The sequence below is a fragment of the Sphaeramia orbicularis genome, chromosome 14 (genome assembly GCF_902148855.1).
Source record: "Sphaeramia orbicularis chromosome 14, fSphaOr1.1, whole genome shotgun sequence".
Classification (NCBI taxonomy): domain Eukaryota; kingdom Metazoa; phylum Chordata; class Actinopteri; order Kurtiformes; family Apogonidae; genus Sphaeramia; species Sphaeramia orbicularis.
Window position 1 is genome coordinate 55191078 of NC_043970.1, and position 22983 is coordinate 55214060.

The 22983-nt window shown below is 41.7% G+C and overlaps 2 protein-coding genes across 5 annotated transcripts in view; one reads left to right on the forward strand and one right to left on the reverse strand.

Annotated features, from left to right (window-relative positions):
* The first annotated feature begins 1176 nt into the window (after positions 1-1176).
* On the forward strand, positions 1177-2790 carry ptrh2 (peptidyl-tRNA hydrolase 2). The gene is made up of 2 exons (XM_030153448.1): positions 1177-1213; positions 2225-2790. The coding sequence occupies exon 2, from the start codon at positions 2235-2237 to the stop codon at positions 2748-2750; it is 516 nt and encodes a 171-aa protein (XP_030009308.1). The 5' UTR covers positions 1177-1213; positions 2225-2234; the 3' UTR covers positions 2751-2790.
* A 5229-nt stretch (positions 2791-8019) lies between these two features.
* The window catches only part of cltca (clathrin, heavy chain a (Hc)), a 41039-nt gene continuing 26075 nt past the window's right edge, over positions 8020-22983 (reverse strand). For all 4 annotated transcript variants that reach the window (XM_030153446.1, XM_030153444.1, XM_030153445.1 and 1 more), the window contains 16 exons: positions 21950-22075; positions 21720-21862; positions 21044-21278; positions 20827-20949; positions 19633-19778; positions 19353-19536; positions 19059-19251; positions 17943-18100; positions 17583-17855; positions 16450-16767; positions 14713-14844; positions 14513-14623; positions 14253-14423; positions 12645-12866; positions 9967-10042; positions 8020-8772 (listed from right to left, as the gene is read on the reverse strand). In XM_030153446.1, the coding sequence (XP_030009306.1) occupies positions 8639-8772; positions 9967-10042; positions 12645-12866; positions 14253-14423; positions 14513-14623; positions 14713-14844; positions 16450-16767; positions 17583-17855; positions 17943-18100; positions 19059-19251; positions 19353-19536; positions 19633-19778; positions 20827-20949; positions 21044-21278; positions 21720-21862; positions 21950-22075 (2745 nt within the window). In that variant the 3' untranslated portion in view covers positions 8020-8638. The remainder of the gene's footprint in view (positions 8773-9966; positions 10043-12644; positions 12867-14252; positions 14424-14512; positions 14624-14712; positions 14845-16449; positions 16768-17582; positions 17856-17942; positions 18101-19058; positions 19252-19352; positions 19537-19632; positions 19779-20826; positions 20950-21043; positions 21279-21719; positions 21863-21949; positions 22076-22983) is intronic.

Sequence of the window (22983 nt, forward strand, 5' to 3'; positions counted from 1 at the left end):
AACCCTGGGCCCTAACCCCAACCCTAACCCTGGGCCCTAACCCTAACCCTAACCCTGGGCCCTAACCCTAACCCAGGGCCCTAACCCTAACCCTGGGCCCTAACCCTAACCCTGGGCCCTAACCCCAACCCTAACCCTGGGCCCTAACCCTAATCCAGGGCCCTAACCCTAACCCTGGGCCCTAACCCTAACCCTGGGCCCTAACCCTAACCCCAACCCTAACCCTGGGCCCTAACCCTGGGCCCTAACCCCAACCCTAACCCTGGGCCCTAACCCTAACCCTGGGCCCTAACCCTAACCCTGGGCCCTAACCCTAACCCTAACCCTGGGCCCTAACCCTAACCCTGGGCCCCAACCCTAACCCTGGGCCCTAACCCTAACCCTAACCCTAACCCTGGGCCCTAACCCTGGGCCCTAACCCCAACCCTAACCCTGGGCCCTAACCCTAACCCTGGGCCCCAACCCTAACCCTAACCCTGGGCCCTAACCCTAACCCTGGGCCCCAACCCTAACCCTAACCCTGGGCCCTAACCCTAACCCTCTGGTCACAGCTGAATAAGTTTGACCCAAAGTCCAGTGTGCTTCCTACATATTGAACCTAAATGTCCACCACTGATGAGACAAATGAAGCCCATGTCATACACACTTCTTCATAACACAATCTTAGTGTGACTATAGAGGGACTTCTTGTGACTGAAGTGAAAAGACTCCAGTCACAAAAGGACAACTTCTCAGACACATCAGTGTAGTGCAGACTGTAAACTCTGTTTGTCTGTTTAAAAGTTAGAAAAACTTCATTCACTATTAATTTAATTTGTTTGATAAAAATGATTAATTCTTTCTTTGTTTTGTTGTAACCGAAGATCCTCTGTTAACACAGATGTTTTTTGTTTTTTTTTTCACAAAAGATGTGAAAGCATTCACTTCCGGTTTTCTAAGTGGGCGTGGTCAGAAGGACAACGTCCTGTTCGTAAATGAAAGGAATTAAACACGGTCTAAATACAATGATAAAAGAGAATGTCACGTTTGTTGATGGTGAAATACATTATTTCATTAAACTTATAACTTGTTTTATTTCCCTATTGATTATGCAACAAAATTCTAAGTGTGACGTATCTTTTTTTTTTTTTTTAATGTGACGCGTCAATAAGCGACATTAAGGATTGATGACGTCACATTGTCGCGTCAGGCAGCGCGTTGGACGGATCAGCAGGTGAGAAACCGGCTTCATGAACTGGACTAGAATGAATCAGATAAAGACTTTAGCACGGTGTGTGCTCCAAGTTCTGACCTGCATGAATATAGAACTGATAGTTTATGAAATCATGTCTGAGTTTGGAAACAGAACTGTTTTGTTCCGAGGAGGGAAGCTAACAGTGTGTGCTCCAGGCAGTGGAGTCTGTGTTTACACACATTTACTGTAAAAAGACCATGTAGTCCCAACACTAGCAGATTTATTCTGAGTTAGAAGGAGGATTTATTTATGTCAGAGGTGTGAATGTGTGCGACTGTAGGGTGAGGCGGAGAAAAGAGGGAAGTTAGCAACTGAATACAAAGTGGTAGAAAAACTAGATCAGACTGAAAGAAACCAACTAAAGAGAAAAGAAGCAAAAGCAAAAGGAATGTTTACAGATAGTTAATGTGAGAGTTTCACTGTTAAACTGCATAAATAAAAGTGTGAATGTGAGAGCGAATGAATAATGGGTCAGTAATGTAAAGCGCCTTGGGTGTCTAGAAAAGCACTATAGAAATCCAATCCATTATTATTATTATTATTATTATTATTATTATTATTATTATTATTATTATTATTATCGTTAAAAGTAGTTAAAAAAAGTACTAAAATAGTTGAATTTAGTTGTCAAACAAAAATGTGACAACTGTAAAACTGTAGTTATTTAACTGTATGTGGAGCTTTGGAGGTATTTTATACATCACTTGCATTTGTTTTTTTGAAGAAATTTAATGTCAGAGCTCAACTGTGCAAAACTGAAACCAAAACAACTAGAAAATTCACTGAAGTAACAGCTGTTCTGGAGCTGCTGAGAACATGAGTGAACAGTTTAGTTATGAATGAAAATGAAGTGTGCAGAACAGCTGCTGCTTGGCTGATGAGCCCTCAGCAGGGTCAGCCAAAGGTCAGCTGAAGGTCAGCCGAAGGTCAGCTGAAGGGCAGTAGGTGTCCAGAGCTCAGTGCACAGGTTTGTCCGTCCTCTTCCTGCAGGTCGAACAGGATGGATTTTCTTTACGGCCCGGTGGGTCTGGGGGTCGTGGCCGGTCTAGGCTGCGGGATCCTCCTCGGATGGCACCTCAGGTCTCGCTTCGTCCCATCCTCCAAAAACCTGATGGCGGCGATGGGGAACGGCGCCAGCGAAGCCAGCGTGATGGGAGAAGGAGGAGAGTTCAAGATGATCCTGGTGGTCCGAAACGACCTGAAGATGGGCAAAGGGAAGGTGGCGGCTCAGTGCTCCCACGCCGCCGTGTCGGCCTACAAACAGGTCCAGCGCAGGAACCCGGAGCTGCTGAAGCAGTGGGAGTACTGCGGTCAGCCCAAGGTGGTGGTCAAAGCCCCCGACGAGGAGACCCTCATCGAGCTCCTGGGTCACGCCAAAGAGGTGGGGCTTCCTGTCAGTCTGATCCAGGACGCGGGGAGGACGCAGATCGCACCCGGGTCTCGCACCGTGCTGGGGGTCGGTCCAGGACCGGCGGATCTGATCGACAGGGTCACTGGAGACCTGAAGCTCTACTAGACCTCCATCTGACCTGAGACTCAAACAAACCATCGCTGTGACTAAACTTTTTTTGCAGTTGGAACTGAGTTTGGCTCCTGTGAGTTTGTATTTTTATACAAGAATGACTCAGATTTCAGATACTTGAACATTTTGTGCAGTTTTCAGTCGACGCTGCAACACACTCTAAACCAAACACCGATGATTGTGTCACTGATCACAACAGAAATGTTCTGCTGAACCCTGTTCAGGTAAATGCTGTGGAAACATTTCCTCCAGCTTTGTCAAATACAACAGAAAGGTGGTAGTTGTCCCAAAGTCCTGTTCTTATGTTGATTAAAAAAATAAGGAATTCTTACCCTGGGTGAAGCAGTTTTTTATTTAGTAAAGTGTGTAGTATTCAAGAATATTCTGGAGAGCTTCAGAAATAAGTGTCACCAGAGGAAACAGGTGTTTAGTTTCATGAGTCAAATTCTTATCTGAAGATCAACTTCTCTGGAAACTTAATTTGTCAGCCATCCAACGCTAAATCCACTGATCTGATTCTGTTTTCACTGTAGATCATGTGAACGGAACTGGAAAAGTCAGAGCTCCATTCCTAATCTGAATAATTCATGATGAAAATCACCTCTTCTGTAAAAGGTCAAGATGAAAGGGGAAAAAATATTCAATGGCCTAAAAATTACAACATAAAAGGAACAGATGAAACGCTGCTCATTTAGATGTGATAACAGAACTTTTCAGTTCTGAATCCTTTACATCAGGGGTGTCAAACATGTGGCCCAGGGCCCAAAACCGGCCCACCAAAGGGTCCAGTCTGGCCCACGGGATGAATTAGTGAAATACAAAAATTACACTGAAGATATGAACAATCAAGGATGTTCAAATAATTTCAGGGCAGTTTCATCTGAAGTGGCTCAGAACCAGTAAAATACTATCATAATAAACTATAAATAATGAAAACTACTATTTTTCTCCTTGTTTTAGTGCAAAAAAAAAAGTAAAATTACACAAATGTTTACATTTACAAACTAGCCTCTTACAAAAAAATGTGAAAAACCTGAACAAATATGAACAATCTGAAATGTCTTAAGAGAATTAAGTGTAATTGTACCAATACTCTGTCTGTTGTTACATGTTTTGTGTGTTTGTAGATCCACTGGGATCTGTACGTTATAATGTGCATGTGGAAATGAGAAGCTGAGGCCAAATAATGGCAGAAATTGTTAAAAAATTGCCCTTTTTTTCTTAATAAATTTCACTTTGGTCATGGCTGTTCATGTTTTTCCACATTTTTTTAAAGGATAGTTTGTAGGTGTAAAAATTTTGATAGTATACAGTAATTTTACTTTTTTCACTCTAAAACATAGAAATTAGACATAGACATTTTGGAATTGATATTATTTATGGATTATTGTGTTCTTATTTGAATCATCCGGCCCACTGCAGCTCATACTGGGCTGGATGTGGAACTGAACGAACAGTTTGACAGAACTGCTTCACATGTGTTCTGTAAAATCTCTATTAATGAATCAAATGAACAGTTGTAGTTAAACAGAAGAATTCCTTCCTCCAGTTCAAACATTTACTCATCTCTTTTCTTCTGTGGAATCACAGCTGCCAGCAGAGGGCACTAGTGTCCTGTCATTCAGAGTCCTAAACATGTGGACTGAACCCAGGTGGTCCAGTCCTGGTCCTCCAGGGCTGGTATCCTGCATGGTTTAGATGTTTCCCTCTTCCAGCACACCTGACGGTCCTCATCAGGCTTCTGCAGAGCTGGATGATCAGCTGAGGGTTTGAATCAGGTGTGGTGGAAGCAACGTTCTTTTTCATTCTAGTTTAGTTTGGACTTTTTTTTTTTCTCTAATTCAGTTCGTTTTGATTAGTTTTTAGAGCAGGTTTGATAGTTGTTTTTTTTTTTTCTAAATGCTTAGTTGCAGTTTAGTTTAGTTTTAGTTGTAGTTCAGTTGTAGTTTAGTTGTAGTTCAGTTGTAGTTCAGTTGTAGTTTAGTTGTAGTTCAGTTGTAGTTCAGTTATAGTTCAGTTGTAGTTCAGTTGTAGTTCAGTTGTAGTTTAGTTGTAGTTTAGTTGTAGTTCAGTTGTAGTTCAGTGGTCTCTTTTCTCTTCTTCTCTGTCGTCGTATTCAAATCAATCCCAGACAGGACTCTGCTGCTTTAGTCTCCATGTTTCCAGGTAGAGTGGGGACCAGAAGACGACTGGAAACCACAAGTGAACACAAGTGACGGAGCAAAAAGTGTCGTATGGAGACAGCACAGAAAACTGAGAGAGACAAAGAAATCCATTTAACATCAATCTGACATTGACAAAGACCAAAACCAAGGGAATTTGATCCAGAATTTTTATCAGTTTTAGTTAGTTTAGTAAACACACAATACAGTTTCAGTTAGTTCTGGTTTTTAGTTTACCGGCCCACAGACTGTAAGCCTTTGTCGTCAGTCGTCTGTTACAAAACTTTCAGTCGTCTTCTCCCAAACTCCAGTTCTGATTGACTTCATACTTGGTCTACAGCTTCTGTAAGATGATGTCAACACAAGGGATTGAAATTATTTCGATCTGGATCTGATTTTGGATTTGGTGCCACTTTGAAAAACTTCCCCATTATAACAGGAAGTGCTGGTAAGCTTCAGGCCACTGGTCCTATTTTTTCTTTTATAGTTTTTAATTATTTCAGTTCACGAAAATGTTTTTTCAATTCTAGTTTTTGTCATTTCGTTAGTTTTCGTTAATGATAATAACCTTGGTTGGAAGAGGGATCCATCTAAAACATGCAGGATCCCAGCCCTGGAGGACCAGGACTGGACAGTCCTGGGTTAACCCAGAAAGACCCAAACAGCCACTGGTGACCAGAACCAGCTACTGATGTCAGCTCATACCTGCTGATGCATTCATTCTATTAATCCATGTCAATATTTGGTGTAAAATACAGTTCTTCATCTTTTCATGGTCATCAGATAGGACCCATTAGCATTTAACTTCTTCCAGAACTGTATTTAATTATTGTTATATTATTTATATAGTTTGAGTCGTGTTTAAATCATGTTTTGTCTTCAGTTCATGCAGAAACGATTGATTAAAATCAGTCTTATTAGAATTATCCATAACATTGGAGGGGGGGGGTATTCTAGATCACAGGTGTCAAACATGCGTCCCGGGGCCAACTCCAGCCCACCAAAGGGTCCAGTCTGACCCACCAAAGGGTCCAGTCTGACCCTGGGGTGAATGTGTGAAATACAAAAATTCTACTGAAGATCTGAATCCTTTTAGTTCAGGTTCCACAGACAGACCAGTTTCATCTGCAGTGGGTCGGATCAGTCAAATACTGTCATAAAAACCTGTAAATACTCACAACTCCACATTTTTCTCTTTGTAAATGGAAACATTTTCATGTCATTTTACTGTATTTACACTAAAAAAAAATATTTCACAAAAACAGGAATAACCTGAACAAATATGAACATTTTGAAATGTCTGAAGTGTAATTTGAACAATATTCAGTCTGTTCTTAAACGTGTTGTGTGTTTGTAGATCCACTGTGATCTGTACGTTGTAATGCACGTGGAAAAAATGAACACAGAATATTGTTCAAATTACAATTTGTTTTCTGAAGAACTTTCAGTTTGTTCATGTTATTCACATTGTTTTAAAGGACAGTCAGTAAATGTAATCGTTTTCACTGCATAATTTTACTTTTTTTGCTCTACAACAGAGGAAAGTTGGTTGTTGACATTTTTTCTATATTATTGTGTTCTTATTTTCCTGGTCCGGCCCACTGCAGATCAAACTGGGCTGAATGTGGAACTGAACTCACAGGAGTCTGACAGAACTGCTCTACATGTAATTTTTCAGCTCATCTCTGCTGCAGTGATTTGTTCCAGACATTGTTTTTTCTTCACATCCAGAACTGTTTAATATTTGCATCTAAGACAAAGAGACTCTTTGACAAACAAGAAGCCTTTATTTTTAAGTGGAAAACAAAACTGCTGTTTCATTCATTACGATCCTGATTATGCACAATCAAGTATCTTAAGTGCACAATTTAAATCTAGAGTAATTCAGATAAGAATATAAGTTCAAAGGAGTTAATGATTGATTTTGTTTACACGCAAGCCTCGATAAAAACTTCATATTAACCACAAGTCCTGGACGTGGGGGGGGAATGAGTGGGTCAAATGAAGAGTTAAAAACGCCACACCCCAAAGAACACACCAGGAGGAGGAGGCGTTTGTCAGTCTCTCCTGCACATTTAACCACACACACCAAAGGAAAGTCCGGCAGACGCAACGCCGTGTCGCTCAACATCTGGTCTGCGGTCCCTCCAGAGGTCCGACGGTCCCGCCAACGAGCGCGACTTCAAGCACGAAACGCCGGCTGTTCCAGCGTCCTAGGCTGTGCTGGAAAAACATGAGACTTTCCTGAAAAGTGTTTGTAAAATACTCTCTAGACCACAGGTGTCAAACATGCGGCCCAGGGGCCAAATCCAGCCCGCCAAAGGGTCCAGTCTGACCCGCCAAAGGGTCCAGTCTGACCCGCCAAAGGGTCCAGTCTGACCCGCCAAAGGGTCCAGTCTGACCCACCAAAGGGTCCAGTCTGACCCGCCAAAGGGTCCAGTCTGACCCTGGGATGAGTCTGTGAAAAACAAATTACACTCCAGATATAAACAGTCAGTGGTTTTCCGTTAGGGCCCATATGAAGCCCTACTTCAGTTTGAAGTGGGTCAGATCAGTCAAATACAACCATAAAAACCTACAAATAATGACAATGCCAAAATTTTCCTGTTTTAGTGTAAAAAAAGTGAAATTACATGAAAATGTGTAAATTTACAAACTAGCCTTTCACAAAAAATATGAAAAACTAGAAATGTCCTAAGAGAAGTAAGTGCAGTTTGACTAATTTTCTGCCAGTTCCTCAAATATTTTGTGTATTTGCAGATCCACTGTGATCTGTCGGCTGTAATGCACATGTACAAATGATAAGCAGAGGCAGAACAGAGTTAAAATTGCACTAATTTTTCTAAATAAATTTCAGTTTTTTCATGGTTGTTCATGTTATTCACATCTTTAAAAGGACAGTTTACAGATGTAAACGTTTCCATAAAGTAATTTGACTTTTTTCACTATAAAACACAATGAAATGTTTGGAGTGTGCATTATTTCTATATTATTCTGTTATTATTTTACTGGTTGGCCCACTGCAGATCAGACTGGGAGGACACGGCCCCTGAACCAAAATGAGTTTGACACCTGTGCTCTGGGATTTTTTTTATTTAAACAACAGCCCTGAAGTGTTTCTGTATGTGTGTGTGTGTTTGTGTGTGTGTGTGTGCGTGCGTGTGTGTGTGACGACCGGTACGACGTAGTGTTTCAGGGTTGTGGTTCCGGTAGCGGCAGTCTCCTGTTCAGATCCAGACGAACAGGAGCGGTGTTTGTGTGTGAAAATACAAGAGCTGGATGCATTTGACAGGCGGACAGAAGCAGCTGCTCACACACATGAAAAGGAAGAGGTTCTACGTTCAGTTCTGGTCACTACAGAGTGCAAATCAGACGCTTCAAACAGATGTGTTCAGGCTGAGAAGAGGACTGGCTCTTCCCTCAGACCCCCAACCCGGCCTCCCCCCGTACATAAACCAGCCCCGCTCAAATAAAATAGACAAAAGAAAAGCAATCTAGTCAATATGGAATGTGAGAAAATTAATCTGTGATTCAATCGTTTTGTTTGACGACAGAAATAAAACTGAGTCCTTCATGACAGTTTCAAAAAGGGAAAAAAGTTAAAAAAAAAAAAAAAAAAAACAACAACAAAAGGATTGTGGGTTTAATCTCCGGTGGAGACGGACTGTGGGAGATGGATGGACGTGGCTCCAGCCTGCATGTGGAGAAGGGGCGGGGTCTTTACATGCCGTAGCCGAAGCCGGGCTGCGCCGCCGGCTGGGCGTACCCAGGAGCCGCCTGGTAACCGTAGCCGTAAGGCTGCTGAGGCGCCACGGGGACGCTGGGGCCCGCCGTCAGCATCAGCTGGGGAGTCCCTGCAACGCAACAGAGAGCAGGTAAGACCAGGACCAGGACTGGGACCAGGAGCAGGGCCAGAGCCAGAGCCAGAGCCAGAGCCAGGGCCAGGACCAAGACCAGGACCAGGGCCAAGGCCAGGACCAAGACCAGAACCAGGACCAGGACCAGGACCAGGACCAAGACCAAGGTCAGGGCCAAGACCAAGACCAAGGCCAGGACCAGGGCCAGGGCCAAGACCAGGACCAGAACCAGGACCAGGACCAAGACCAAGGTCAGGGCCAAGACCAAGACCAAGACCAGGGCCAAGACCAAGGCCAGGACCAAGACCAAGGTCAGGGCCAAGACTGAGACCAAGGCCAGGACCAAGACCAAGACCAAGACCAAGACCAAGGCCAGGACCAAGACCAAGGCCAGGACCAAGACCAAGGCCAAGGCCAGGACCAAGACCAAGGCCAGGACCAAGACTGAGACCAAGGCCAGGACCAAGACCAAGACCAAGACCAAGACCAAGGCCAGGACCAAGACCAAGGCCAGGACCAAGACCAAGGCCAAGGCCAGGACCAAGACCAAGACCAGGGCCAGGGCCAGGACCAGGACCTTGATCAGAATGGTTCTGACTCTGCTCTGTCAACATCAGGGTCAGGATGGAACCACATGAACATTTCAGATCAGGGTTATTGTGACTAAAATTATCAGGGTTATCATTATTATCGCAATATTGTTGAAATTGTGCTTAAAATGTTCAAAAAGTACTGGCACACTGAAATAATTTAACCAATTTGTATTTTGAAAATAAATAAATAAATAAATAAAATTAAATAATAGCCACAATGTACTTCCTGCAGCAGAAACGTTCAAATATGAACATGTAAACATCAAACCTACATTAAAGATGGAACCGTATGGAAACTGTCGGACCATTTTAGAGATGAAGTTTGAGTTGTCTGAGTTTCTTATAGATAGATATAAACAAAAAACAAACATAAACCTCCACAATATCTGCATTTGAATAAATACCTCAAAATATAGATACAGTACTTTTTAATATCGATACAGTATTGTGAAATGAAATATCCCAGTATATTGCAGAACCGATATTTTCTGACACCTGTATTCCCACAAGTTCCTTTAAAAAACTAAACCTGGATCCAGACTAGACCTGGACCCAGACTAGAGCCTGTGTGTCTTGGATGTGATTGGACGGTGGTTACCGTAGACGATGGGTTGCGTCTCGGTGGCCTGCTCCTCCTCTTTCCTTAGAGACTCTGAGGTTTCTAGTTTATCTACCTGCAGGTCAAACACACACATGCATTTAGAATTAACTCAACATTTAACCATCCAACCACATGCGTCACCAGTTAATGCAGTCTGTGATGCATCTCATCCGGTCTGGAGGGATTTCAGATGAAGCAGACACAAATAAAACAAATCCCATGTGTTCTGATGATTTCTCTGCTCTTCATACAGTTCATAGATTTGTACATTAATGTGAGACTGTAGTGCGACTTCTAGTGGAGCCAAAGATCATCCGAAGCAAAGACACTGAGATGAATCCTAACAGATGAAGGTGTTTGAATCATTTTAGTTTTTTAACAAATGTTTTTAGTGGCTCTACAGGCTCTGGGCAAAAAAATATGAAACTCTCAGGCAGCAAGTCAGAAGCAAAACAGAAACAGAGGAGTGAAAGCAGCAGCGTCTGAAGCAGGTTTTCTCTTAAACACAAACGTCGGAGCAGTTCCACGCCTCGCACCGTCGGCCTCTGCAGGGTTTCATGCCTCCAGAAAAACATTCACTGTCAATGAGGCAGCATCAGAACACAAACAGTCCCATGCCATTGGTTCTACAGAGCAGTGAACGACAGGCTGATGCAGGTTAGTGACACCAGGACCAGGACCAGGACCAGGACCTCCCAGGTTCCTTAAAGCCAGACACAGCGACAGCCTGATGCCGTTTCAGCCACAGACGCTTATACACATGCTCATTCTAACAACCAGGAAACACACCCCCCTTTTAAAGGACGCAGATTCATGTGGACGTCGGAAGAAAATGCACTCGTTCATATTTCAGATTGTGTTTAATTTCATTAAGTTTTAACTGATTAAACTCTAGTAGACGACAGGTCCAAACTAGGTCTGGTTCAGTCTGGTAAGGGTTCACACCATCTTACACATATAATTATTGTAGGTGATTCCTTTATCAGACAGGGGTAGGTGTTTGTTTCACATACTTCCTGTGGCCTTCCTCAGAAGAGTCACATGATGATGCTGTGACGTGTCTTTTGCCGCGTTTCCACTGCGTGGTACCGGCTCGACTCAACCTTTTTGCGTTTCCATTACGAAAAAGGACCTGGAATCTGGTACCTGGTACTAGTTTTTTGGTCTCACCTCCGCCGAGGTTCCAAGCAATACTAAACCATGATGTGTAAACACTGCAGACCACTGATTGGTCAGATAGTTTTCTCTGTGACCCGCCCTTTTACAAAAAACAGATGCGTTAGTGGACAGTAAATCTGTGGGTCCATTAATCCACATGAGAACAGCCCCAAACTACACCAGGGTCAGTCCAGGAGATTCAGTCTTTGGTGGCCGACGTAAAAATTCAGACGAGACAACACGCAAGAGCGAGTTTTCAGCAACTCTGAACAGACGACACAGAAATAACGCACCGCATCGCTATGACGACCAGGTACTGTAAAGTCTGTAGTATCCTGGAATGGAAACGGTCTGCAGGAATACCGAGTTGAGTCGAGCTGGTTCCACGTAGTGGCAACACGGCATAAGACACATCACAGCTACATCATGTGATGCTTTTGGCGAAGGCTACAGGAAGAAGCTGAACCTAGTAAAGCAGGTAAATAAACAACTACCCCTGTCTGACAAAGGAATTACCTACAATAAGAATAGGTCTGATTCAAGTGACTATTTAAGTGCATTTTCTCCACAAGTAAAGGTTTTGGGCTTTGTTTCAGTCTGCTGCTGGTTCATAAACAGTAATAGTAACAGAACCTTTTTTTTTTCTGGACAGATCATTAGAATACGCAGGCTAAAGCTGGTGTTAAACTCCATATTCTCGCAGCAGACTCACAGCTGCATTTATTAGTTTATTAAAGATGCTTATCAAAGATTCCAACGACTACGACGTCTCAGTTTAAAAGAGGTCTCTGCGACTGTGTCCAAGTGATGCCGAGTATCACTAAAACCATGCAAACTGAATACTTTCAGGTCAAAGACAAGAACGTTTCACTTTCACCTGTTCCTTAATTGCATCAACCTGAAATAGAAGAAGAAAATTACATGTTCAACATCTCGTAGCTCGCAGGATTCCAGGTTTTCTAATGGTTTGTAGTTGTAGCTGCTGTAATTTTCTCATTTTGGTGATAAAACATATGGTTTAGGAGCAACAGTTGGTGTCACATCTGTTTAACAGCTCTGGTTCTGGATGGAAATGATGAAATGCTGCCAGAGACGGTGACAGAGATGCATAAAGTACTGCACTTTTGGGACAGATAGTAGCTAATGTTGGAAAAATTTAGTTTAGGGGAAAGTAATCTGCACCTCAAAGGATGAAAACCTCTCCCATCTAAGTGTTTATGGTTGGTTTGAGCTTCATTCCAACATTGCTTTAAGTTTGATGTTCACTCATTCACATTCATTTTGGTATTTACTACTTTGACTTAAGAGTTCAGTTCCAATGTTCCTGTTTTTACTTAAAGTCAAACTAATCCTTTTCATGCATGGATTATGCATCTTCACTAAAAATATTTTTGGAGATGAGATGATATCAGCCGATCAATCAGCTCTTTCCGGCTCTAATCTATCATTATGATTGTCTTTTGACAGACCTGTACTGGTGACTCATCACTTCACTGAACAGGATGGCGCTGACCCACCTTGCTGAGGTACTCCCTCATGACCTGAATGAAGTATGGCATAGAAAAGTCCATGATGTTGTGCCTCCAGGCGGTTTCCAACACCACGTCAGGCCGCAGGAGGTCGTAGCAGGTGAAGAGGCAGGCGGCGAAACACTCCTTCTTGTTCTCCTGAAGGAACCAGGAGAGCAGCTCCTCCGCCAGCTCCGTGTCCTTGGACTCTGATGCGTACTGCATGGCGTCCTGCAGAGTCAAACCAGGACCACATTAACAAAAAGAAGCCATGACAGATCCAACATGTCTACGTCCACTGTCAAATCTATTTACTGTGTTGGAACATGGATCACAACCCAAAAACGAACCGCTTTAATTGGTTAGTTATTTTGTTCATTCATTTTGTGTTGCCTTCAAGGATGTATGCATATATTTATTGCTTTTTTTGTTTGTCAGTATAGGTATGTATGTATGCGTGTATATTTTGTGAAAATGAAAATTGGGGTTGACAATTTACAAAAAGATCCGAGGGACTGGATTTTCATTGCAGCCTTATACTGATAGAAAGCTAAATAATCGGCTGTTGTATGGACAAGGGGTGGGATTAAATACAGTACATTTCCTCCCACTGCTTTTCAAATATACGAATTAAGTCATTACATGTTGTTTCATCTACATGTATAAGTTTTCATGTTTTCTTGAAATCTGTTTTATTTCTAGGTACTAAGGTCGGATTATTTTGTTTGTTTTGTTGCATATTCGAAATAAACTGAACTGAATTTTTAGTCTCTACTTCATCATGAAAAAGTCAAGTGTGTGTTACATTATGGAAGTAAATCTGTCTCATCAGATTTTGAATTATAAAAGCCATTGAATTTCTAGCACAGAATTTTTTTGCACTGAAATTAAGTATCTGAGTTTTTTGTCTCTGAATTCAACTATATTCATAAATTTAGAATAAAAAAATTCAGATGCAAAAAATTCTGATCACGCATTCGCACTGACCGTCTTCTGCATCGGTGTCACTTGACCAACCTAACATAACTCGATTGGCCGGCTGTCGGTTCAACTTGAGATAGAATCGACTGCTTGTCCTTGTTGTCCCGGATGTGTGATCAGAATTTTGTGTGTCTGAATTTTTTGCATCTGAATTTTTTGCTTGTGAATTTTTAGTATCTGAATTTTTTTTTTTTATTCTAAATTTATGAACATAGTTAAATTGAGACAAAAAATTCAGATACTTAATTTCAGTGCAAGAAAAAAATTCAGTGCTAGAAATTCAATGGCTTTTATACTTTAAAATCTGATGAGACAGATTTACTTCCATATACATCCAGCTTTATTTTGGAAGCTTCCTGTTGGGTTCCTGCTGGTCCACCTGTGCCAGCTTGACGGCAGGGCCTACATAAGCGGGCCCTTTGTTTTACTCGCTCTGTCTCTGTTCCAGCTCTACAAGCCACCAGCCTCAGCAGAATACTTGGATGCTTATACCGAGCCGTTCGATTTTCGTTGTGATTTAACTAGTTTTCCTATTATTAAAATAAACCCTAGTTTATCTGTTACTTGCGGTCCAGTGTCCATCATCATGTTCGGCTCACGGGTCAGCCGTAACCAGTGAATGTGCAGAAGACGAACCTTGTAGAGCTTGTCCTTCTTGCACAGCTCCACGCTCTGTTTCCAGCGGTTGTTGCCCTTAAAGAGGTAGGCAGCGATTCTCCTGAACTCGATCAGCTCGTGTTTCTCCAAGCGCTGAGCCAGTGAGATGTTGTCGAAGTTGTCATAGGCGTCTATCGATGTCCTCAGTGCCTGAAGTCAATCCAACAGAGAGAATGTTAAATAAAAGAAGAGTGAAACTTCAGAAAGTAAAGATTTAAGAAATGCTGCGTCCGTCTGACCTGGTAGTCCTCCTCTGTGATGAAGAGGTTGTTAAGTGCTTCATTAACTGATTTATTGTTGTGGTTTTGAACTGATCGCAGGTAGGGTTTAACCAGAGGCAGCTGTTTGACCTGTGGACACATATTTGAACATTTATCTCTATTCTAACAAACACAACATAGTCGCACTCCTCTTTTATCCAAGTGGGATGAAAGCGTACCTTGCTGAAGAAGTTGACAGCGCGGGAGTGGTCCAGTCTGGGGGAAAGCACTATGAGCAAATCATTCAGTAACAAAGGCTTGAACTCCAAGTAGAACTGGATGGCTTTGTAGTACAGCTCCACATTCGCCACCTACACAGAGGGACAGAGATGGAAAACACTGATTAACATACAAGAGACAATAACAACACATGGTGGTTTCAAAAACCTTCATCTTCAACTGCACTGAAGTGTTTTTACTCTGATATGATACAGTCGCCTTTTACAGGAGTAATGAATGTTCCCGGTGCAGAGACTAGAGTTTAAATCAAGGGACTATTTTACTCCCAAGAAAACCCCTGCTGTGAATTTAACACTTCCTGAATTTTCACGATGGGATTTGAAGTGCAGAATATTTCAAATTCTCCTCAGGCCTCACTGAGCTTTAATTCATACCAACACACAGAAGTGAAGATTAAAAGCTGCTGTAACTTTTTCAGGCATCTGTGGATTAATGCTGCCTTCACAGGCTATGGGAATTATGGTAAAAGCTAGTTACGAACTCGAAAATTGCACATGAACGCCCCATCACGCTGTATTTTTCACTGGAGAACTGGGAAAAAATTTGATCCAAGAGCTGCTGAGACGAAAAGAACCTTTGAACTTTTCAACATGGCAGGGAGTAACAAGGGATTCATTGCAAATGATAAACAATGCTTTTATTAATGTTCTGCTGCTGTTCGCTGATGATTTTACACATTTATAGTAAAAAAGGAAAAAGAAAAAAAAAAGCTATATCAGATGAATAAACACATCCAAAACTGTTTTACCCAACTAGCAGGTCATGCACTGGAAAAAATCTCAATCTTACCAAGTGTATTTTCTCATTTCTAATCCAAATATTTCATCACACTTAAAATAAGACATACCATACTTTCCAGTCTATAAGCTGCTACTTTTTTCCACACACTGTGAACCTCCGGCTCTAAAATGATGTGGCTAATTTAAGTTTTCTGGGCTAACGATTAATCCAGCTGATGAAGAAAGAAATAGAGCTGCTGTACTTAAGATTGGCATCGATGAATTGATGGTGAGACACTGGAGACGGGGAGGGTGCAGCTTATAGTCCGGAAAGTACAGTAATCACCTAAAGAGTAACTTTTCAGTGAGATATAAGAACTTATTTTTAGACAATAGATCTTGAAAATCTTATTTCAAGAAGTCTTACCAAGATTATTTTCACTTATTCCATTGGCAGATTTTTTGCTTGAATTGAGCAAAACAGTCTTGAATTAAGCAAAAAAATCTGCCAATGGAACAAGTGATAATTATCTTGGTAAGATTTCTTGAAATCAGATTTTCCAGATCTATTGTCTAAAAATCCGTTCTTATATCTCACTGAAAAGTTACTCTTTAGGTGATTCTGTCTTATTTTAAGTGTGATGAGATATTTGGACTAGAAATGAGAAAAATACACTTGGTAAGACTTTGATTTTTTCTAGTGTGATAAATTATGTCAGCCATTTTTCATTTTGCCACAACAACAAAAGCACTTGAACACAACGCACTTGTAATTTTGAATTCACAAGTGGAAAGGCTCATCTTCCTGATAGCACCTGAAGGCAGCATGAGTTGCCTCGACCTCAGAAATACACTACCAACAGTCTGAGGGAACCTTGTAGCTCTTGGGACTGAGGTTCTGGATTATCTAAGGTGCTAGAAGTGACAGAGTAAAGTGTAGTGAGTTAAGTTCCCAACCTTGGTGATAATGTCTTTGAACTGTCCCTCCTTCCAGGCGTCTGTCGGGTGATTCATCATGGTGATGATGGCGTTGTCGAACTCTTCGTACTTGTCGTAGAGGAACACCAGCTCGGCCCACAGATGAGCCTGCTCTGCTGCTCTCAGGACTTTGGGGATGTTCACTCTGGACCAGAACAGCTCCAGATGCTCCCTCATCTTCTGAGGCTTAAACTTTGAGTAAAGGATGGCGAGTTCTGTGAACATCCCCATGTGAGCACGTTCCAAACCCAGGGCGGCCTCCAGCATGGTGATGAGCTCCTCAAAGTATCCGCGGTCCTGACAGAACACAGACGATACAGGGTTAATGAGTCTGCGGATGCATGAAAACTGTCAAAGCTGCTTTAAAACTGTGTATTTTATAATGAACCTCCTGAGATCCAGCAATGCATTTTTGTCCTCAGTAGGGGACAAGAGTTTCATAGCTTTACTTAAATAAAATAACAAATGATGTCCGCTGCAAAGGACATTCCATACAAAAATAAAAAATGTATCTTAAAAAAACAGCTGCATCATGCCGTTTCCAATCAAGGCAATTATTATTTTATTATTTTATTTATTTTTTTAACTTGATTTATAGAACTTTTCAACATTTATAGAACTTTCCATTTCACAAGTTTAACATTTATAATTTCAAGCAATGTATTCATAATACAAAGATTGGCACTGGACATGATAAACAGACAGAACCCAAGGGAAAAAAAAAAAAGAGCAATACAAACAAGACACGCATAAAGACAGTCAAGACAGTGCATTCTGGTACCGTTAAAGGAGGAAAGAAAATAAATAAATACATAAACAAAACAGGTCAATAACGATATAAACACCTAAAATGTTTTTAAAGTTCCAGGCCAGGCGACATATTCATGCAGTGTAAGAGAGGCTCCCATATTTTGTACAATTTATTGATAGACTTATTCAGGGTGCATTAAGGCAATTATTTCATGTAAAAAAAAAGCCAAAACTTTTACTTTCCTTGCTCTCAGGAGGTTAACCTGAAATATACTGATGACACAAACATAAACTAAGGATGTAAAATGGTTTGGAAGTAGATTTTCCTTTGACTTCGGTTTCCCTCTTCATGTCTGTGTTACCTGATAGTAGTTGATCAGCTCCTCCAACTCATCGGCGTGAACCACGATGTGGAGTCCGCACATCTGGGCCAGTCTGAACTCCTTTCCGTCAACGCAGGCGAAGCACACCTCCTTCCAGGTGCGGGTGCTGTTGGCCTTGCGGGCGCCGTCCACAGCAGCCTGGTACTCTCCGAGGTGCACCAGAGTTGAAGCCAAACGACCAAAGTTGGAGACATTATTGTAGAGCAGCTTCGCAGCCTCGTACATTTTCTCATCGTAGCAGCGGTCGCCGACCTGTGAAAATAACGTAAAGATAAAGCAATCTACTTCCAACCTGAGAGCTCAGGGGTAAACATTTCTGAGAAAGAAAGTAAAGCCAACCTGTTGGATGTGAGCATTGTTGGGTCCGTTGATAAATTCTTCCAGTTCAGCCAGGCGATTGGTTTTGGCCAAAGCAAAGATGAGCTCCGTCTCCACGTAGGATTCACGTGCCTTCTTACGAGCCATCTGAAGGAATTTGACCAAGTCCTCCCAGTTTCCTACAATGCAAACACATGGATAGCTTCAAACTTTTGCATTAATTCTTTACGGGTAAATACCAAACACCAACTCGACTGCTTCATGAAAGTACTTATTCCATAAAAACTAGTGGCTGCCACTACCTGTAAACAACTTCACAGTAAAGTTACAGTCACTCCGGCAAATCGCTAAGACCCTCTGGTCACAGTGACTAGTGCACACATTCATGGTTAGAATCGAATCGAACTTTAATATCACTGTTACAATAAATATGAAAATCAGTTTAGTAGCTCTATTTCTTCTTTAGCAGCAAAAACACTTAAAGTGCAAAAAGACCATAAAAATATCACACAAAATTATACTGAATATTGGCAATATACAAAAGCTACAAAGAAATACTCAAATATCCAAAAAGCTAACTCTATACTACAGATAAAAGAAATATATACAACATATAAGGATATATACAGTTAATAAAGTTTTTGTACAAGGTAAAATTAAAAACAAGTTGCATGGGTTATGAAGTAGGGTGAGGCATTCTCAAGGTAACTACTGTAAGTGTAACTTCTTACTACTGTAGTGTTTTATACCCACAAATAAATGACCCTTTGGAAAACGTCCTCTAAGTTGTGAAAATTGTTGTGTTGCCACATGGACCGAGTTTTGAACTGGACAGTTATCTCCTCTGTCTGACATCATCATGTGTAACCCACCAACATGGCTTTAAGGTCAGAGTTCAGCACTGCCTATTGGTTTGTTCTCTTGACAGCGCAGTATGGATGAGGTGTTTTAAGAGCAGATATGGGGAAAAGGTCTGTTGTAAAATCATAGGTTTAAGCCAAACAAACCCTACTTGTACCCTGACCCCTCTGCACTTTCATTTGTTGTGGGAAAAAAACCACACTAAGTGCCTAAATAAAACCCATCCTAAACCTCTGCTGATCACATTTTATTACTTGAGCTCAACCACTTCCTTACCGCTCTTATCTGCAGCCTGTACCACCTCCATGTACGCAGAGGGGTCATCAGCCTTGATGTAGGAGTCGATAGCCTCCTTCACCAGCTCCTTCTGCAGCTGAGCCTTTGCCAGCTGGCTCCAAACGGCCGGCTCATTGCAGCGTTCTGCAAACTCATAGGCCCGGTCCAAGTTACCAATATGCTCGATCAGCACCTGAGGGAGAAACATGAATGATCAACAAACCGATACATTATAGTACGGAGCAGTACACCAAAAGAGTAAGAGGCTTACTACTAGAAACACTAGTGACTGACCTGGACAGCAGAGGTGTTGACGTCAAACTTTTTGAAGATGGCAAAGGCTTCCTCAAACAGCTCATTGCTGATGGCGATGTTCGCGATGTCAGGGGCGTCGTAGTTGTCCAGCCTGCTGATGTACTCCATCACACGGGTACGGTCCGCCTTGATCGCCGTCAGGATCAGCAGGTTCTGCAGATTTCTGTGTGATGGAAACCCCAAAGAGCTTAGCACATTTTAAGTCCATGTACAGTGTTCTGTAAAACAGCAGTTCATCGTGTTTTACAGCTGGACACACCTGTGCTCACTGAAGACTGAGTTGTCCAAGACAATCTTCTCCAGCAGTTCAATAAGCTCATTGGGTAAATCAGCGGTCATGAAGGCCTTAACTGTGACCGAGACCTCCTCTGGGTCCTGGGTTTCAGACAGCGCCGTCTGTACCACCTAAAAGCACAGATGAAACAACAAACATTCAGAAGACAGGGATTTAGCAGATTCCAGGTTAAATTTAAGATGCTTGAGAAGATAATGAAAGCAGTTTATGTTCTGTTTTCATGCCATATTTAACTAAACTCGCACTTATCCATGTAGATTAAAATAGGAGACACCACATTAGCCCACAGTGGATGATCAGCCTGCACAGTCTGAAATAGTGCCTCAATGCTCCTTCAACTTCTTCAATGATGGTTTTACTCTTGTCTTACACTTTGACAAATACACACATTAAGAACACATTAATGGGTATAAGTTATGTTAACCTCAATCAAGACATTGTGAAGAAATGAAAGACTCTATAGCAGGGGTGTCGAACTCATTTTAGTTCAAGGGCCACATTCAGCTCAATATGATCTCCAGTGGGCCGGACCAGTAAAATAATAACAGTGAAAAAAGTCTAATTACTTTATGAAAATGTTTACATCTACACCATTTCCTTAAAAATCTGAATAACATGAACCACCTGAAATGTCTTAAGAAAAACAAGTGCAATTTTAACAATATTCTGCCTCAGTTTATCATTTACACGTGTGCATTACAACTCACATTACAATTACAAACACACAGAATATTTAGTAACAGGCAGAATATTGGTAAAATTGCATGTACTTCTCTTACAGCGTTTCAGGTTGTTCATATTTGTTCAGGTTATTCACATGTTTTGTAAAAGGATAGTTTGTTGATATAAACATTTTCATATAATTTTACTTTTTTACACTAAAACAAAGATAAAATCTGCAGTTTTCATTATTTATAGGTTCTTATGATAATATTTTACTGGTCTGACCCAATTCAAATCTAACTGTTCTGTATGTGGAACCTGAATTAAAATGATTTTTACACCATTGATTGTTAATATTTGGTGTATTTCATCCTACGGGCCAGACTGGACCCTTTGGCGGGCCGGATTTGGCCCCCAGGCCTTGTGTTTGACACGTGTGCTCTATAGGGACCTGTGGAGAACCCTGATAAGAAAAACGACTTGTAAATACTTCACCTGATCAATAAGAGGTCGTCTGAAGGGGTTGCTCTCCAGCAGGACGCTGGCCCACAGGTCAGGGTCTTTGCGACGGACCAGGTATCGGGACAAGCTTTTAAACAGGGAGTTCTCATTGCAGACCTGTTGTAGGACAACAATCACAGCACATTAAATGCTTTGAACCGTATAAGGCAGGACAGTTTAATAGAAATTAAATACAGCACTTCATCCTCACATTGATCAACTCCTGGTCACACTGGCCCCTCTCATAGGCCACACAAGCCAAGTGGGGGTCCCTCTTCTCACAGTACTTTCCAACCACACGGCTGTCATAGTACGGGTTCTCACGCAGGAAACGCTCAGGGTTGTTGTTGCTGTCGATGTAGATCTTGGCCAGAGCATTGTGGGTAGCGGGCTCCTCACAGCCTTCGTGGATACGAGACTCCAGCCACGGCAGCAACAGCTTCAGTCTGAGAGACAACGAGGCCGAACCAACAGGTACAGGGTTAATACAGTTCAGGAAACTGGCAGTGAAAGTACAGTTTTGTTTACTACAATAATTTTGGCAATAATTTCAGCTTCTGTAAATCAAGGCATTACTCATAAAACCTGAGAATACATAAAAAATAAAATTAAACTAGTCCATTAAAAATAAAACTGAAAGAAAAAAGGCACTTGTTAAAACTAAATAAAACAAAACAAAAAAACACAAAAAGGCTAAATAAAATTAAGTAATCACAACTTAACGGTGATTTTGATCTGTCATCACTCCACATAAATTTGTCAGATGTCAAAGTACTTTACATATTAATTAATACTAGAATTGTAAAAGTAATGTCTTCTTGTAAAACTCAGCCAAATGTCAAAGAGCAACAGTGATTTAAAAACATGTAACTGGACGAGTGCAGCACCTATTCCTCTTTTCCACTTCAGCCACCAGTTCATCAGTTGAAAACTGTCCCCTGACGACCAGGATCAGACTCTTGATGACGTCCTCTGAACAGTCCACGTCCAACAGACCTCCGACCACAACGGGCAGACGGCTGGGATTGACCTAAGAGAAACAAATTAATCCAGTTCACTCACTGACAAATTCTCATCAGTAACTTTTCTCTTTAACACACTGATGTAAAGACCTTACCTTCTGCACATAGATCTCAATGTACTTCTGCAGGTTGTTGCGGTACAGGTACAGAACCAAGTCATGGACAAAGTCAAAACGGTCACAGACGATGATCAGTGGCAGCTGGTCGGTCAGTTTGGCCTCCTGTCCATCACATATAAAGAAGGAAGAGGCGACAATCAGGAAGATATCAAAACCAACACCATCACCTCTACAAAGGTCACAGAACATCTACAAACCTGATACAAGACTATTATCCTCTACCACTGCATTTATAAAAAAACTCTTTAGAAAGGAACAGGCTTTATTTGGGAATGATACACCAAGGCGTAACAGCATCAGATGGTGTGTTGTGTGGTAAAAAGACATTTCACACTGAAAATTCAACTGAAGATAAAATTTCCAGCAACATCAATCCTGCTCAAGTCAATATTGAAGGGAAAAATCTGAAAGGTTTATCATAAACAAACTGATTTTAAAAGAAGCTAGAGGGTGGTTTAGATCAGGGGTCACCAACCCTGGTCCTTGAGATCTACTATCCTGCATGTTTTAGATGTATCCCTCTTCAAAAGACACCTGATTCAAACGATAAGCCTATCATCAAGCTCTGCAGAAGCCTGATAACGACCGTCAGGTGGACTGGAAGAGGGAAACATCTAAAACATGCAGGATCGTAGATCTCGAGAACCAGGGTTGGTGACCCCTGGTTTAGATAGTACTGCATTTCACAGAGCACAACATGAACACCATACCATTCTTCTTAATTAACTTCTTGACTAATCAGTCTGTGTAGCACTGACTGCTAGTCCTCTGTACCACAATGCACACGTGTGCAGATACACTAATGCCATCCACACTCACACAGGATTACAAACTGGGATTGTGCACTTGTCATGTTGTATCCGAGAACATGATGCACTAACTCTTTCAGGCTCTTATTGAACTACACACTAACACACAGGTGTCAAACATGCGGCCCGGGGGCCAAATCTGGCCCACCAAAGGGTCCAATCCGGCCCTTGGGATGAATTTCCACATTCAGACTAATTCAA

Bases quoted from the DNA above. Each gene is read 5' to 3' on its own strand.
- ptrh2 (XM_030153448.1), top strand. From the start codon at position 2,235: ATGGATTTTCTTTACGGCCCGGTGGGTCTGGGGGTCGTGGCCGGTCTA.